General features: G+C 43.4%; 1 protein-coding gene across 1 annotated transcript in view; it reads left to right on the top strand.

The window, feature by feature from the left end:
* LOC111973053 (dachshund homolog 1-like) overlaps window positions 1-19,566 on the top strand; it is a 270,959-nt gene that overhangs the window by 191,354 nt on the left and 60,039 nt on the right. The window contains 2 exon segments of the mRNA XM_070446570.1: window positions 1,825-1,878; window positions 1,881-1,976. Of these exon segments, the coding sequence (XP_070302671.1) occupies window positions 1,825-1,878; window positions 1,881-1,976 (150 nt within the window).

Raw genomic sequence — 19,566 nt, 5'->3', positions numbered from 1 at the left:
TACCGGGCAGATGGCAGACAGCGTGTATGGCATTGTGTGGGCGAGCGGTTTGCTGATGTCAACATTGTGAACATGTTGGCGGTGGGGTTATGATATGGGCAGGCATAATTTACAGACAACGAACAAAATTACATTTATCTATGGTTGAATGCACAGAGATACCGTGACGAGATCCTGAGGCCCACTGTCGTTTCCATTCATCCGCTAGCCATTACCTCATGTTTCAGCATGATAATGCACGGCCTGATGTCGCAAGGATCTGTACACAATTCCTGGAAGCTGAAAAAAATGCAGATACTCGTTTGAATACCCCTGTTCGAGAGGACTACTGTTCACACATTAACATAGTCTACGTAGCCTAGCGTGCCAGCTGCTGTTGTTCATATCAGCCATATTTGCCAATGCCGCTGGCCCTTGCTAATGTTAGAATGTCAGTTGTGCTACTACATACTGTGCAGTGTATTACACCCGCCAGCCCACGGACTAGCTAGCGTGCTAGCTCATCGCTTTGTATATATTGTTCCCTTTGGGTGCTATGCTCGTKTATTAGCCTATGATACAAGCTGCTGTATGATGCCTTGATGTAACATTGCCCTATTGCCATAGCACATTGTGACTGCATAGTTATCTGGTATGCTATTGCTATCATGTACATTCTCTATTGTCGTTATACAGTCACTAGCCTGTTRTTACCACAATGTAAACACATTCTCTGTATTTCTCTCTCTTGTAGAGACYACGACCACTAGTTCCCTCCTCTGTAAAGTTGTGCATGTGTGCCTTCCTTGGGTGTGGAGTAAAGTGTCAATTGTGTCCTTGTCTCCTGCTAGTCATTATCTGTCCTTTTATCGGGACTCTGGGACAGTTGTACCTATACTAACCTATTTCGGAGCCCACCGACCAACAGGTGGCGCCCTTCTTTTTTTGGCCTTCAGAAAAGCCATATACACTGATGGTACAAAACATTAGCAACATCTTCCTAATATTGAGTTGCACCCCCTTCTGTCTTCAGAACAGCGCATGTGCACGTGAATTTGTATACAGGTCCTCACTCACACAAAGACATGCAGGCAGATACCAATGCATGTATGAATACATATGCAGATGCACACTGGCACAGACAACACACACACACACACACACACACACACACACACACACACACACACACACACACACACACACACACACACACACACACACACACACACACACACACACACACACACACCACACACACACACACACACACACACACACACACACACACACATAGACCACATACTTAAGCAAGGCGAGTATCAGAGTTTGAAGATCTCATCTACATACAGCTTGTGTTGAACCAAAGCTGTACAATTGTATAGCTGAATGACAATGTTCTTTATGTAAATACTGTACATATTCAGTATGTTCTTATGTTCTTTTTTTGGCCCTCAGACAAGCCATAATTACTGAGTGTACAAAATAGTAGGAATACCTTCCTAATATTGAGTTGCACCCCCTTTTGCTCTCAGAACAGCCTCAATTTGTCAGGGCATGGACTCTACAAGGTGTCGAAGGCGTTCCACAGGGATGCTAGGCCATGTTGACTCCAATACGTCCTACAGTTGTGTCAAGTTGCCTGGATGTCCTTGAGTGTGGAACATTCTTTACACATTTGAGTTATTCCTGATGTATTAATCATTCATAAATCATTCATAAGATGTTGAATATAAACATTTTAAATAAATCCTTCAAAAAAAAGCATCCAACCACTGCTCTAGACCAACTGAGTGTTGCATTCTAAGTGTGTATCAACTGTCCTCTCCGGTGCGGTGTGTTAAGGGCTGACAGCGGCAGCGGCGGCAGCTGCCAACGCGGCCATCGCCGAAGCCATGAAGTGAAGAAGATCAAGCTGGAGGTGATGAGCGGCTACCACGGCAACGCCAACCAGCATGGGGCAGACGGTGAGAACGGAGACGTCAGCTCCAGTGTGGGTGAGTCAGTCATTGTGCCCTTCACACACACCACACACACACACACACACACACACACACACACACACACACACACACACACACACACACACACACACACACACACACAACACACAACAACACCACACACACACACACACACACACACACACACACACACACACACACACACACACACACGCACGCAAGCGTACAGGTGCATGCAGGTCTTCACACTCACACAAAGACATGCATGCAGATAGCAATGCAGGTATGAATACATATGCAGACGCACACCGGTACAGACACATAAATAAGCAAGGCGACTATCAGAGTTTGCAGATCTCCTCTACCTACAGCTTGTGTTGAACCAAAGCTGTACATTTGTATAGCTGAATTCCACTACAAGCCACTACAAGCTTGTATCCAGGCTGTATCACAACCCGGCCGTGATTGGGAGTCCCATAGGGCGGCGCACAATTGGCCCAGCATCGTCCGGTTTTGGCCGGTGTAGGCCATCATTGTAAATAAGAATTTGTTCTTAACTGACTTGCCTAGTTAAATAAAGGTTAAATAAAGAATAAAACAAATAATTAAAAGCTTAAATGCACCAACAGCTCAAAGATACTCTCAAGCTAAGGTACTGGATTCCAAACATACCTATTCTTGCCAGTGTAGACAGTTCAGAGAATACAGGTTCAGTTGAAACATCTACAAAATATCCTTATATGTTCACTGCAGTTCTAACTTGGCTAGTATATTAAGTTGGATGTCTATAAAACAATTGTATCATTATTTGCATTTGTCCACGTCTTTGTAATGCAATGGTACATTCYATCTGTAAAGTATTTTTCTCCACTGCGCTGTAAAATCCCCCGCCTTCATATCCAATCTAAAAACAACACAGACATTGTTAATACAAAGTTTAATCCATGAACACTGTATCCCAAAGCTATTAGCCATAAACTCAGTCTCTAATTTATTTTATTTAATCACAGCAAGAGCATTGCTTTTTCAATATGTGCCATTTCAATTAATTATTAGCCCACAAATGCAGACGGATTTTGCTCATATCGCCACCGAGCCACTTAGCGTATTGTGGAAAATTATAATATAGTGTTGAATTATTATGAGGCCATTACAAATTATAGGCTCCATGTAATCCCTAAAGCTTTGATTCACTAAATAGTGTTTTCGATTCACTTACTCTTACTAAGTGTCTCGACAGAAGTACTTGACACTGTATATTTGGGCAAAAACAGGATGCTGTCACTAAGCAGATTGAACAGAGCACAATTCATGAGCTCTGAGGTCGTCAATCCTCAGAAAATGAAAACGGGTCTACGGCCAATGAGAAAACGAGGCTACGAGGTCACCGAAATCAAGATAAATGGGAATAAGAACAGCAAGGCTACGGCAATGGAGCTAATAAGAAACTGTTTTATCTTTTTACAATTTAAATTGTAACCTTGAGCACACGGCCAGCCAGCCAGCAACACATAAGAAAGCACTCCCTGAAGAATCATAATTCTGTTGAAGGGAGCAGCGGTGTGTGTGTGTGTGTGTGTGTGTGTGTGTGTGTGTGTGTGTGTGTTGCCGAGCTGGCTGGGGCCCCTGAGAGGGCTCCGTGAGGAGGAGACCGTTACAGTCTGTATGCATATCTGTGTTTATTTCTCTTGATAGGTGTGTGCGTGCGTGCGTGCGTGCGGTCACGACATTAGCTCCCTGAATGAAATATATGACGGTGGCGCCTCTTGGCCCCATCCACAATCAATTGGATTATTTTCCTTTAATATTTACTTGCAGCGATGAGTTGCTCGTGTGCATGGTGATGAACAGTCTGCCACTGGTGTTTGAAGGTGACCTGTCACTGCGTATGGACAAATCTCTCTTGCAGAAATGTAGAAAATAAATCATTAGGGGCTAGGCAGGCAGACAGAGGCCCCATCTCTCTTTCTCTCTCCCCCCTTTCTCTCTTTCTACCTCGCCTGTCTCGAATTCTCTMTCCTCCTCTCCCCTCTCACTCACTCTCCCTGGATTTAAATTGGCCTCAGATTTATGATTTGAATTAATGCTTCGTTTGGTCAAAGGAATGGCTTGCTGGGACAAATGATGTTTGGTACCRAAGCCATCCTTATATTGATTACTGGGTGTCGCAGCAATCTCTTGTTTATATCAGCCCCTCTCATGTGACAGGGGTGGCCAGCAGAAGTCATCTAGCTAATCCACAGGAGATACAGTGTAGTCTCTTCAGATGGAAGAAAGGAACAGAGAGAGAAAGGAATATTTACTGGGTAAAGTATGTGTCATCATTTAGTTTTAGCGAATCACACAACTGCGAGGAGTGGCTCCTTAAAAAAGAGGTGCACAAGACATGTAAGGCACACGCACAGGGGAGGGTTATAGGAGGGTTATAGGGAAGGTGTTGTGGGAGATGATTGGTTGGTGCCAATGCCTATGCACTGGGAGTTTCTCCCGGTCTTTCTGTATTGGCTAAAGAAGGCCACACCAGACTCTTTCTCTTTTGGGTAGAAGAGTCTGGGAACAAAATGAGTATAGTATAGTCTTATCAGATGGACGACGTAAAATAGAAAAAGCAACGTTCGGTCAAYGTTTCAATTGCTAGTTGCACATAAAGGTTCGTTAAAATAGACCAKGGAGGGTCAGCTATTGTAAAGTTTAATTTCTTCTCAATTACTTATCTGGTTAAATGAAATAGCCATATTTGCAAAGGGATCTCTTTCATTGCTAGGGAACATTTATTGCGTTAAAACAAAAACAAAAACAGATCATTTGACGCATACCATGAAGAGCATAAATGTTTTGCTCATGTTTTGCAATATAATCTGCTTCACTCGCAGCACTCAGGGCCTTCCTTCGGATATTGCTTAGGCTAATGCCTATACTTCCCTGCAGTACTTAGTCCCATGTCTAGCTTGGATTCCTGCATGCCTAAATATGTCCTGGTCTATAGTCCATTATGCCTGTGGAATCCAGGCCTCTAAATCACTTGACAGATATAGCTGTATGACTGTGCAAGAGGGGAACTTGATTTGGCCACTGCCTTGTTGGGCTCTGTTGGTCTGGACTCAATGCCGGGCAGTGCTGATGAGGAAGTGAATAAATGCTCTGTTTTAAAGAGAAAGAGAGAGAGAGAGAGAGAGAGAGAGAGAGAGAGAGAGAGCGAGAGAGAGAGAGAGAGATAGAGAGAGAGAGAGAGAGAGAGTGTGAATAGACATCAAATAAAATAGTAATTCTGAAGGGTTGAAGGTGATGATGATATTGTAAGAATTGTATAATACTACTACTACTTGTTCTAGATAAAGGAAGAGACAGAGTTAGAGACAGAGGGATAAATGCAGGCATAGACAGCGGTATAGAAACAAGGCAGACACAAAAGCCGAGACAGAGAAATAAGGACAAATACAGAGGTAATGCTAGAGGCAGAGGCAGGGACAGAAATAAAGGCAGGGACAAAGGCAGAGACGGAGACAGATGCAGAAACAGAGAAAGGGACAGAGGCAGAGAAAGACAGAGGCAGAGACTGTGAAGGACACCCTGTTCTGTTGGTGGAGTTGGACTGTTGTGTTGACGTCAATGGAACAAGCTAATGTTTCTCTCCCACACATGAAATATTAATCACATTGTTTCCCCTATATTGGTATTCGTTGTCGCCACTAATTTTCCGGGTTGTTAAAATATTTTCAGTGTACGCTTAAATGACTCAAGCCTGATATAAAGTATGTACATGGGGCCCCCCATGGGGCCCCGACTGATTTTGCTGTGTTTAAGTCACTTAAATAGCATAAGAACACGGCATGAGCCATGGCCAAATGTGTAGAATTGCAGGAAACTAGCTTTAAAACTGTAAAATGTTCTCTCCACCCAATGTCGAAATGTGTGGAATTGGAGGAAATTAGCTTTAAAACTGTAAAATGTTCTCTCCACCCAATGTCGAAATGTGTAGAATTGGAGGAAATTACATTGCAACATTAAGTCTCTGTGGCTAAGAGAAGGGCCGTTAAAATGTTGTGTTGGAGACGGCACCATTGGCCTTGTCCACTCTGACACCCCGTCTCCAACCCCCAATAACCTTGCCAACGCTGCTGAAAAAAAGGCCTAGGGGAAACACTGAATCACAATTAGACCTTCCTGTTTGCATCAACGTTATTATTTAGCAGGAAAAACATCCAGCTAGCTCAACTCAACCCAGACAAGTGACCACACATCCTGTCAAAGGGGAGGAAGGGAGGGAGAGTGTGTGTGGTGTGTGTGTGAGAGAGAGAGCTTGTTCTCTGATTAGACAAACGTTTGTCTCTCGCTCTCTTTGATTCTCCCTGACAGTCTTGTGAAGGAGGTGGGTGTGTGGTGTGGGTGTGTGTGTTGTTGTTGGTTGTGTTGGTGGTGTGTGTTGTGGTGTGGTGGTGTTGTGTGTGTGTGTGCGGTGTGTGTGTGTGTGTGTGTGTGTGTGTGTGTGTGTTGTGTGTGTGTGTGTGTGTGGGTGTTGTGTGGTGTGTGTGTGTGTGTGTGTGTGTTTATGTGTGAGTGAGCATCCATGTTGCTTTCAAAGGGGGCTCAGAGGCCCTCACAATGTGTACAATGTGGATTGTTCCTGTGGCTGTCAGGAAATGCCACAATTACASATCACAAAACCAGGTTAGAGAACGTGTGGCACTAGGCCTTTCAGTGGGATAAACAGCCAGCCAGCCATTCAATCCCAACGCCCTGACCCCAACCACAACCTTCATTACCGGGACAGAAAACATTGTCAGCTGCTGCCCATTAACAAAAACCTGCCTATTTTTTTTTCAGGAGTGAGAAAAGAAAATAAGTGTTTAAGACCATGAGCCAGTAGAACAGAGAAGAGAAGAAAACACCCCTCTCTTTACCGTTTTCTCTTTTCAAGCCCCCCCCCTCTCTCTCTCTCTCGCTCTCTAAAATAGACATGACTGGTTCAGTGGCAGATTCTCTGGGAACCGTAATTAGTTTGATCGTATCATGTATCGCTGTTTATGCTCTCTATGTTGTGGAGCTCCATCTCTTCATCTCTAACCCCCATTCTCTGGCCATGCACCTGACTCCACCTCACCGCGGTGACGGTAATGGACCTTACATTTGGTCTGTAATTAGGTTTGGGAATTACATCCGTCATCAACCAGACAATGCTGTCCTGTACATCTTAAAGGGATACCACGAGATTTCAAAATGAGATTGTTTATCTACTTACCCAGAGTCAGACGAACTCACGGAAACCATTGTTATGTCTCTGCGTGCAGTTTGGAGATGATTGAAGTTAGAAAATTRTTAGCTTAGCGCAATTGCTGGAAGTCTCCCGGTATGGTAGCCAGCTCCTCACATAAKCAGGACAATAGRCCTTCTAAATACTCCAAAACTAGGTAGTTGGTMATTTATAGTATTACAAAGCTATACATAGTAATCTATATTTTGTAAATGTATCTAATAATAATAAGAAACTATCCACTTCTTCAATATTTTGTGCGTGCGCACGCGCGCGTGTGTGTGTGTGTGGTGTGTGTGTGTGTGTGTGTGGGTGTGGTGGTGTGTGCGGAGCTGGCTGGGGCCCCTGAGAGGGCTCCGTGAGGAGGAGACCACAGCTGTACACAGACACCACATACTAATTGGCCCTTATCTGGCTGTCCCATTCATCTTCATTTTTTACCAATTACTGAGCATTATCTGTGTTCTCAGTTGGCTATGGGACTTAATCCTTTTTGGTTAAGCTGCTTGTGGCAGCTTGCAAAATTTAAAATGGGGAAGGAGAGAGAGAGGAGGGAGGAGGGAGGAGGGAGAAGGGGAGCAGAAGTCACAGCGATAAACAAACTCGGGAAACTTCCCATCACCTCTCCCCCCCCCCCGGAGGAAGGAATCAATAAACAATGACATCACGTGAAGGGGAGAACAAAGAGAGGGATAAAGAGAGAGAGATGGGAGAAAGGACAGGGGGAGAGAATCAATTATCGGCATTATAATTCAGGTCCTTGTTTGCAAACGCAGCGGCCTCATTGGTTAAGCTTGCTCCGGTTGCTCTTGCCATTATTGACTTGTTAAAACCATATTTTCTCCTCATCAGTGGGTTTCATGTTTGCGGTCGTCAGCAGGCAGATAACAATTCTTCTAAAAGGTCTTCATCAATTATTCAGGGTGTATTCATTTTGGCAAGCTCCAAATGCCCCATGTTAAGTTTTGGTGTGTGTGTGTGTGTGTTTTTTCCCCCATAGCAGCAGAGAATTGAACCAGGACACATTGTTCCTCCAGACGGTACATCAACACAGTTAGCCCTTATTATCTGAGATCAACGTTTAACTAGGTTTCTCTCTATATGGGGTAAGCACTAAGATAGGCCATATGACATTGATTGTATTGCAAACTGGGTTCGAATATATGTTAATTATTGTACTCTGTAGAATGTCTTTCTTTTTATGTCTGTGTCTGTATGGTATGGTTTAGTAGAGGAACAACAATTAAACCATTGTTATTACAATAAATACATTACAGGATGTAGAAATTACTGTGCATTAAATCACCCATAATAATCCTAGAAAATAATCCTAGATATGATATCAAAAGCAAACCTGGGTAAATAAATGTAGAATAATAAATACTGTAAATAAAATAAGTCCATCTTTACGCAGTGTGCAGTGCCTCCTACTCTTTGATAGGGATATTTTTGGGTCACAAGCTCTGCACCAGCTGTCAACCAAGCTTCACTGCTGCAATGTAATTAGTCAGTTTATGTCCTTTCTAATAATAAAGCTCTCAGGGTGGAAGGACACATCTAGCCACTAGCTAGTGTCTGGCTTTGTTAGCCATGTTAGCCTCCTTAGCACTGGTGGCCTAGGATGTTAGCTTGGTTAATACTTGTAAAATKACTTTCTTAATTGTGCCTGAGGAGATAAATAAAGTTTCATCAAACTGAATTGAATTAGCACTGGTGGTCTAGGATGTTAGCCTGATTAGCACTGGTTGCCTAGRATGTTAGCCTGGTTAGCATTGKGTAGCCTAGGACTCTAGCTTGGTTAGTGCTGGTGGCCTAGGTCTAGGACATTAACTTAGCACTGAACTGGTGGCCTAGGGCATTGACTGTCTGACTGCCCGCCCTCCTGCAGACAGACAGACATACATACATACATACTATATAGACTGAACAAAGCTGTACAGCAGGATTTGTCTCTCTCTCTCTCTCTCTCCCTTTCTTCTCTCTCCCTCTCTTCCTCCTGGGCTTTGGTCCTCCCAACCTCTCTATTAGTGACTCAGGCCCAGGGGAGTCAGGTGACAGATAAAGCAGAGCGTGTCACACACATTTTTATTTCTAAAGATAAACTCGATAATCTTAAATGTATTTTAATGAAGTCAAATGTCCTCGTTCCAACTTCGYTTGCGTTCCGCGTTCCGCGCAGCCGCGTTAAAATTTGAATTTGCATTATGGGGGAAATGTGTGGAGGCACACAAATGCAGATATAGATTAGTATATCAAGGAGAATTGATTAAACATTGTTCCTGTAATGATCCATATCAAGTTCTGTCATCTTTGAGTGGCAGTGGTGGTGTGGCAGTCTTATTAGAGCTGTGWGAGAGAGAGAGAGCAAGAGGGAGAAAGAGAGAGAGAGAGACAAAAGAAGAGAGAAAGGGAGAGGTAGAGAGGATCATCACAGAGATAGAGGGAGACAGAGTAAAAAAGTGTGGCACGCTACACAAACCACATGTCATGCAAATGTTTGTACAACTGTCTCTTGCGGTTACCTCACCACGACAGGGGCACGGTTAAATGAAAACAACTGACCAGTCGACTTGTCAGCCCTCATCAACATTAGGGCTTCCTTCTTCATTAATTGCAGTGATTAATATGAAGGGCTTTGATGCAGCGGGTGATGCATGCGTCGGGGCTGTCCCCTTTGTAGCATCCACTGTCAGGTTGCATTTAGCAGGGATAGGGGTTGACCTTTGGGGAGTGACGAGATCAAGGCAATTTGAAAAGACAGTGTCACTTGGGTTCAATGTGATACTGTGTAATAGATGACATTCCAACCTTTCACTGGTGACGGGCTTTCGCAGGTTTTGTTTTGAGTGATGTGAAATAAAGTGRTTATAAGGGCACAYGGCGAGACCCGGACGCAGACACAGGAGGCAGATGGTTAAAGTCCAAGATGTTTATTAACAATCCAAAAGGGGTAGGCAAGAGAATGGTCGTGGACAGGCARAAGGTCAAAACCAGTTCAGAGTTCCAGAGGTACGGAATGGCAGGCGGGCTCGAGGTCAGGGCRGGCAGAATGGTCAGGCAGGCGGGAATGGAGTCCAGAAAAACAGGCAAAGGTCAAAACTGGGAGGACTAGCAAAAGAGAATAGAAAAGCAGGAGCACGGGGAAAACACGCTGGTTGACTTGAACATACAAGACRAACTGTCACAGAGAGACAGGAAACACAGGGATACATACACCGGGGAAAATAAGCGACACCTGGAAGGGGTGGAGACAATCACAAGGACAGGTGAAACAGATCAGGGCGTGACAGTGGTACAGGAAACACAGGGATAAATAAACTGTCACAGAGAGACAGGAAACACAGGGATACATACACCGGGGAAAATAAGCGACACCTGGAAGGGGTGGAGACAATCACAAGGACAGGTGAAACAGATCAGGGCGTGACAGTGGTATTGAAATATGCATGCATTTGACTATGAACGCGTTTGAATGTTAATGATGTCTATAGAGTCATTTCACAACAAACACAAACAAAGATGGAGGAGAGTAAGTACTTGTGTCGTGTACAAATATTTATACAGTACCAGTCAAAAGTTTGGACACACCTACTCATTCCAGGGTTTTTCTATATTTTGTCATGACTTTCCCTCCTGAGTGAGGATCAAMGAGAGCCACTCCCCCCCTCTCTCCCACCAGAGAGGAAGGGGGAAGTGGGGCCGATTCTATGACTTTAACAACCGGTCGTAAACTTTCTCTCTCTGGACCTGCAGTATATAGAAGTCAAAAATAATTTTTGTAGAAAGAGAATCTGACACCAAAACTCCAACATCCAAAAGTGGAKAATGAAACAATATTTCCAACATAAAGAATGTGGGAAATGGTTGGTGGGGATCAAAACAATAAATCCCGTCAAAAGTGTTTTGTTTTGTGATATCATTAAGGACGGTATAACTAAATAACTGTAACTCTAAGAATGTATATGTCCCAGTTATCAGATTTACATCTAAATGTTGTAAAACGTATATGATTAAATATGAAACTATTTGTGAGAAGATGAAATGTGATTTTAGCCTTCTAAATGAGATAACTGTTTTTCATAGGAACTTTTGCCAAGTCAGTAACCACGCCCACGTGAGCACAGACATTGTAGCAATGTCATGGATCTGCCCTCCAAAGCGAGTGCATAAAAGGACTGCTAATGACATTTACATTAGACCAAGCAGGTGGATGGTGTTGAGCCGGACGTCACGAGAGGTTAGAGACCGAGACCAGAAAGCGTGGAGATGTGGCTAAAGGTTGAAATTGTTTGAAACTACAAGACCAGAAAATGGTTACAAACTTTGAAACTTTCAACAAAGAAGAAGACTAGACTAAGACATGCACCGTCTGCAGCTCTGCATGTAAAGTTGTCTAGAACTTTGACCAAAGGCACAAGGAAGATCTTTTCAAACTACCATTGGAACGTCTAATGTATTCAGTCTAACGAACACTCAGAGACAAAGAAGCCTACAACTGAGGACATTGTGACCTCTGCTGGACAACCAGAGACTTACATAACCAGAAAATGTCTGTCTAACTATTCGTCACAGACAGATTGAGTGAATTCAACAGAGAGACGACAGACAAAGACATCTATGCGTAAATATATGTTGSATTTCTAAATCCGAATGAGCGGTTGTTAAGGTGTTAACTATCCATATTTACRGTGAGCATATTATTCAACTGTATGTACGATAGTTTAATTCCTTTGTCTCTCCTTCTTTCGCTCTTTTTTCGCTCTTCACCTTTCATTGTGTAACAAGCATCATATCGGGTTAGTCTAGCAACTTTCATTGCATTATGTTAGTAATCATTCAAAACGTATACCGTGTGTGCGTGTTTGTGTATTTCTGTGTGATTATTTAGTTAGTTAAATAATTAAATAATAGTAAAATATATATTTTTTTTAATTAAATCAAATATTAAGCCACTTTGTGTATCACTGAATCATCATTTAGACTAGGGTTCATACAGATTTGAAGTCAACGACATTCAGATGAGCTGATATGAGGTTATCAGACTGACTGACTGGTATGATAACGATATATTTGGATGTTTATTGAGTTAATTCGGGTAACGGTAACTCATTAAACAAACTTTTCCATGGTGCCCCAAAAATTACGGAAGAGTGTCCAGAAAAAAAAACATGCTTAAAGAAAAAAATAAGCAAACAAAAGGCATGTGGGAGACTCCCCAAACATATGGATGAATGTACTCTGGTTAGATGAGACTAAAATGTAGCTTTTTTGGCTATCAAGGAAACGCTATGTCTGGCGCAAACCCAACACCTCCCATCACCCCGAGAACAAACCATCCCACAGGGAAGCATGGTGGTGGCAGCATCATGCTGTGGGGATGTTTTTCATCGGCAGGGACTGGGAAACTGGTCAGAATTAAAGGATGGTGGGATGGCGCTAAATACAGGGAAATTTTTGAGGGAAACCTGTTTCAGTCATAGAGGTTTGAGACTGGGACGGAGGTTCACCTTCCAGCAAGACAATGACCTAAGCATACTGCTAAAGCAACACTCGAGTGGTTTAAGGGGAAACATTTAAATGTCTTGGAATGGCCTAGTCAAAGCCCAGACCTCAATCCAATTGAGAATCTGGTGGTATGACTTAAAGATTGCTGTACACCAGCGGAACCCATCAACTTGAAGGAGCTGGAGCAGTTTTGCCTTGAAGAATGGGCAAAAATCCCAGTGGTTAGATGTGCCAGCTTACAGAGGTACCTCAAGAGAAGTGCAGCTGTAGTTGCTGCAAAAGGTGGCTCTATAAAGTATTGATTTTGGGGGGGTGAATAGTTATGCACGCTCAAGTTTTTTTTTTTTTTATGTCTTATTTCTTGTTTTGTTTCACACAAAAATATATTTGGGCATCTTCAAAGTGGTAGGCATGTTGTGTAAATCAAATGATACAAACGCCCAAAAATCTATTTTCATTCCAGGTTGTAAGGCAACAAAATAGGAAAAATGCCAAGGGGGTGAATACTTTTGCAAGTCACTCTGATTGATTTGATAAACCGTCATCACATTAGTGATAGTCACGTCTCCACAATTTTTACTATTTTCTACATTGTAGAATAATAGTGAWWACATCAAAACTATGAAATAACACATATGGAATCATGTAGTAACTAAAAAAGTGTTAAACAAATCAAAATGTATTTTATATTTGAGATTCTTCAAAGTAGCCACTCTTTGCCTTGATGACGGCTTTGCACACTCTTGGCATTCTCTCATTCAGCTTCACCTGGATTGCTTTTCCAACAGTCTTCAAGGAGTTCCCACATATGCTGAGTACTTGTTGATGACTTTTCCTTCACTCTGCGGTCCAACTCATCCCAAACAATCTCAATTGGGTTGAGGTCGGGTGATTGTGGAGGCCAGGTCATTTGATGCAGCACTCCATCACTCTCCTTGGTCAAATAGCCCTTACATAGTCTCGAGGTTCGTTGGGTCATTGCCCTGTTGAAAAACAAATKATAGTCCCACCCAGCGCAAACCAGATGGGATGGCGTATCGCTGCAGAATGCTGTGGTAGCCATGCTGTTTAAGTGTGCCTTGAATTCTCAATAAATCATCAACAGTGTCACCAGAAAAGCACCCCCACACCATCACTCCTCCTCCTCCATGCTTCACGGTGGGAACCACACTTGTGGAGATCATCCGTTCACCTACTCTGCATCTCACAAAGACACAGCGGTTGGAATCAAAAATCTCACATTTGGACTCATCAGACCAAAGGACAGATTTGCACCAGTCTAATGTGGTGCATTTTTCTTGGCCCAAGCTAGTCTTCTTCTTATTGGTGTCCTTTAGTAGTGGTTTCTTTGCAGCAATTCGACCATGAAGGCCTGATTCACGCAGTCTCTTCTGAACAGTTGATGTTGAGATGTGTCTGTTATTTGAACTCTGTGAAGCATTTATTTCAAATCAAATCAAATGTTATTTGTCACATACACATGGTTAGCAGATGTTAGTGTGAGTGTAGCGAAATGCTTGTGCTTCTTGTTCCGACCATGCAGTAATATCTAACAAGTAATCTAACAATTTCACAACAACTACCTTATACACMCAAGTGTAAAGGAATGAATAAGAATATGTACATACAAATATACGTATATGGATGAGCGATGGCTGAACGGCATAGGCAAGATGCAGTAGATGGTATAGAGTACAGTATATACATATGAGAGGAGTAGTGTAGGGTATGTAACATTATATAAGTGGCATAGTTTAAAGTGACTAGTGATACATTTATACATCCAATTTTTTATTATTAAAAACTTCTTGCAACTATAGGGTGCTGTCCATTAGCATATTTGTGTCTCAAATAAAATAAACTGCCTCGTGCTAAATTCTTGATCGTACAATATGCATATTATTGTTATATTGGATAGAAAACACCTTCTAGTTTCTATAGAAGTTGGAATTTTGTCTCTGAGTGGTACAGACAATTTCTACAGCCTTTTCATGCCAGGGTTCAGATTTCAGAAATTTTTACCTCTGATCTGGGGTCTGTTTATAAGGCGCACAGTGATGCTATGAAGAAACCGACACTGCCTACGTCTTCCTCGGGTGTCTGTACGTCATCACGTTTCAATGAAATCGATGGGACGTTCACAGCCATTACAAAAGACCAAAATGTACAGAGACCTCCCTTTCTCAACGTGCGCCTGAAGCGTCAAGGCCATCGACCTGCCTCGTTCAAATCTTTTTTTCTAACCAGCAATATTTCGGTCATGTTTTTCAGTCGTTATAGTTGTTAAAAACATCATATGTAGTTAATTTGAGCCGTTTTATATAAATTTATATCCGTTTAGTGCGATTTTGAGGATTTCTTTGTTGTGCGCTCTGAAAGTTTGGACACGTTTTAGGGTGTCGGTCGTTGGTGGTGGACATTTCGAAGGACAGAGGACATCTATGACCAAAAGACGTTTATAAACATAGAAAGGATACATTGCCCAAGAATCTGATGGAAGAACAGCTCAAGTAAGCAATATTTAATATGATAAATCCGTGTTTCTGTGAATATTTTAACCGCATATTTCGCCATTTTTGTTTGGTATAGCTTCACTTGGCCAACCCTGTATTGAAAAGTAAGATAATTTAAAATGTAAATCAGCGGTTGCATTAAGAACTAATTTGTCTTTCGATTGCTGTCAACCTGTATTTTTAGTCAAGTATATGATTGCTTTCAATTAAACTAGATCACTCTGATAGATGACGTCAGACATATTGAGGCTTGATTTCCTAGTATTTTTATTGTGTACCACGGTTTTGTATGGTAAATATGCACCTTTTCGAACAAACTGTATTGTATTTGTAAAATGATGTTACAGGAGTGTCATCGGAAGAATTCTGAGAAGGTTAGTGAAAAAATTATATATTTTGGCGGTGATTACGTTATAGGCTCTTTGGCTGGAATCGATGCTCTGGTAATTTGCACATGTGGTATGCTAACTTATCGATTTATTGTGTTTTCGCTGAAAAACGCTTAGAAAATCTGAAATATGGTCTGAAATCACAAGACTGGTCTTTCCATTGCTATGCTTTGTCTATTTTTATGAAATGTTTTATGATGAGTAATTGGTCATACACGTTGCTCTATCTAGTAATTCTAGTCGATTTGTGATGGTGGGTGCAATTGTAAACTGTGATTTCTCCCTGAAATATGCTTTTTTCTAACAAAACTATCCTATACCATGAATATGTTATCAGACTGTCATCTGAAGAGGTTTTTTCTTGGTTAGTGGATATCAATATCTTAGTTGAGCCGAATTGGTGATAGCACCTGAAGGAGTAAGAAACTGATGGAGTTAGAATGTGGTGTTTTTTGCTAACGTGTTAGCTAATAGATTTACATATTTTGTCTTCCCTGTAAAACATTTTAAAATCTGAAATGGTGGCTTTATTCACAAGATCTGTATCTTTCATCTGGTGTCTTGGACTTGTGATTTAATGATATTTAGATGCTACTATCTACTTTTGAAGCTATGCTAGCTATGCTAATTAGTGTGTGGGGGGGTGGGGGTGCTCCCGGACCCGGGGTAGAGGCTCGTGAAAGGTTAAAGTGGCTAGAGATTGAGTCAGTATGTTGGCAGCAGCCACTCAATGTTAGTGTGGCTGTTTAACAGTCTGATGGCCTTGAGATAGAAGCTGTTTTCAGTCTCTCGGTCCCAGCTTTGATGCACCTGTACTAACCTCGCCTTCTGGATGATAGCGGGGTGAACAGGCAGTGGTTCGGGTGGTTGTTGTTCTTTCCTGTGACATCGGTGGTGTAGGTGTCCTGGAGAGCAGGTAGGTTGCCCCGGTGATGCGTTGTGCAGAACCTCAGTACCCTCTGGAGAGTCTTACGGTTGTGGGTGGAGCAGTTGCCGTACCAGGCGGTGATACAGCCCGACAGATGCTCTCGATTGTGCATCTGTAAAAGTTTTGTTTTTTGGTGACAAGCCTAATTTCTTCAGCTCCTGAGTTTGAAGAGGCGCTGTTGCGCCTTCTTCACCACACTATCTGTGTGGGTGGACCATTTCAGTTTGTCCGTGATGTGTACGTTGAGGAACTTAAAACTTTCCACCTTCTCCACTACTGACCCGTCGATGTGGATAGGGGGTGCTCCCTCTGCTGTTTCCTGAAGTCCACGATCATCTCCTTTGTTTTGTTGACGTTGAGTGTGAGGTTATTTTCCTGACACCACACTCCGAGGGCCTCACCTCCTCCCTGTAGGCCGTCTCGTCGTTGTTGATAATCAAGCCTACACTGTAGTGTCGTCTGCAAACTTGAGGATTGAGTTGGAGGCGTGCATGGCCACGCAGTCATGGGTGAACAGGGAGTACAGGAGAGGGCTTGAGAGCGACCCTTGTGGGGCCCCAGTGTTGAGGATCAGCGGGGTGGAGATGTTGTTTCCTACCCTCACCACCTGTGGGCGGCCGTCAGGAAGTCCAGGACCCAGTTGCACAGGGCGGGGTCTCGTAGGACCCCGCGCCTCCGCTGCGAGCCCCAGTACCACCTTGTTCTTTCGAGAGCATTTTGCGGCCGTCTCTGGGTGGTTTTCTTTCTGTTTCGTTCTTCTTTTTTTTGTGTCAGTCCTGTGGTCGTGAATCGCTCTTGCTGCCTCGTTCCGTGTCTTGTAGCTCAGTACCGGCGTGTGCGGAGTTCGCCTTCTCTAGGTTTGAGTTTGTGGGTTAGTTTTGTCTTTTGTTTTCTGGATGTGTTGATTGTTCGTTATTGGGTGATTTGTTCCGTCTCGTGCCTTGGCTCGTGTGTGTGGGTTGTGCCGCAGTCTTTTATATGTCGGCGTCTGATTTTCTGTGTTTTGACTGTAGTTCTTCTTGGTTGCAGTCGGGTTTGGCTTTAGTATCAGGGTGTTTCATTGTTGTCAGCGTGGCCTTGCTCAGGCGCGTGTGGCATGCTCTTGTCTGTGTAAGACTAGGGTCTTCGAGGCTTAATGCCGAGTTTGGCAGGGTACTATAGTGTTAAATGCTGAGCTGTAGTCGATGAACAGGGCATTCTTAATAGGTATTCCTCTTGTCCGATAGGTTTAGGGCTTAGTGGTGCAGTGTGATTGCGATTGCGTTGTCTGTGGACCTATTGGGGCGGTAAGCAAATTGGAGTGGGTCTAGGGTGTCAAGGTAGGGTGGAGGTGATATGATCCTTAGTCTCTCAAAGCACTTCCTGATGACGGAGGTGAGTGCTATTTGGCGATAGTCATTTAGCTCAGTTACATTTAGCTTTCTTGGGAACTGGAACAATGGTGGCCCTCTTGAAGCATGTGGGAACAGCAGCCTGGGATAAGGATTGATTGAATATGTCCGTAAACACACCAGCCAGCTGGTCTGCTCATGCTCTGAGGACRCGGCTAGGGATGCCGTCTGGGCCGGCAGCCYTGCGAGGGTTAACACGTTTAAATGCTTTACTCACATTGGCTGTGGTGAAGGAGGGCCCGCAGGTTTTTTTAGCGGGCTGTGTCGTTGGCACTGTATTGTCCTCAAAGCGAGCAATGAAGTTGTTTAGTTTGTCTGGGAGCAGGACGTCGTGGTCCACGACKGGGCTGGTTTTCTTTTTGTAGTCCGTGATTGACTGTAGACCCTGCCACATACCTCTCGTATCTGAGCCGTTGAATTGCGACTCTACTTTGTCTCTATACTGAAGCTTATTTTTTTAAATTGCCTTRSAGAGGGAATAGCTACACTGTTTGTATTCGGTCATGYTTCCGGTCGCCTTGCCCTGATTAAAAGCAGTGGTTCGCGCTTTCAGTTTGGCACGAATGCTGCCATCAATCAATGCTGCAATCAAAGGTTTTAATAGTTGCTGTGGGTACAACATCACCGATGCACTTGMTAATAAACTCGCTCACGGAATCAGTGTATTCAGCAATGTTATTATCCAACGCTATGCGGAACATATCCCAGTCCACATGATTGAAGCAATCTTGAAGCGTGGAATCAGATTGGTCGGACCAGCGTTGAACAGACCTGAGCACGAGCGTTTCCTGTTTTAGTTTCTGTCTATAGGCTGGRAGCAACGAAATGGAGTCGTGGTCAGATTTTCCGAAAGGAGGGCGGGGTAGAGCTTTGTATGCGTCGCGGAAGTTAGAGTAACAATGGTCCAGGATTKTTTCCGCCCTGGTAGCGCATTCGGTATGCTGTTAAMATTTTGGGAGTCTTGTTTTCAGATTAGCCTTGTAAAAATCCCCAGGTACAATGAGTGCAGCCTCAGGATATGTGGTTTCTAGTTTACATAGAGTCCAATGAAGTTCATTCAGGGCCATCGATGTGTCTGCTTGGGGGGGATATATACGGCTGTGATTATAATCGAAGAGAATTCTCTTGGTAGATAATGCGGTCGACATTTGATTGTAAGGAATTCTAGATCAGGTGAGCAAAAGGACTTGAGTTCCTGTATGTTGTTATGATCACACCACGTCTCGTTAATCATAAGGCATACCACCCCGCCCTTCTTCCTACCAGAGAGATGTTTGTTTCTGTCAGCGCGATGCATGAAGAAACCAGGTGGCTGTACCGACTCCGATAGCGTGTCTCAAGTGAGCCACGTTTCCGTGAAACAAAGAACGTTACAGTCTCGGATGTCTCTCTGGAATGCAAACCTTGCTCGGATTTCGTCTACCTTGTTGTCAAGAGACTGGACGTTGGCGAGTAGTAAACTCGGGAGCGGTGCGCGATGTGCCCGTCTATGGAGCCTGACCAGAAGACCGCTTCTTCTGCCCCTCCTGCGGCGCCGTTGTTTTGGGTCGYCGGYTGGGATCCGATCCATTGTCCTGGGTGGTGGACCAAACAGACCAAACAGAGGATCCGCTTCGGAAAAGTCGTATTCCTGGTCGTAATGTTGG

Source organism: Salvelinus sp. IW2-2015, linkage group LG2 (assembly GCF_002910315.2).
Source record: "Salvelinus sp. IW2-2015 linkage group LG2, ASM291031v2, whole genome shotgun sequence".
NCBI lineage: Eukaryota > Metazoa > Chordata > Actinopteri > Salmoniformes > Salmonidae > Salvelinus > Salvelinus sp. IW2-2015.
This window is presented reverse-complemented; position numbering and strand designations above follow the sequence as displayed.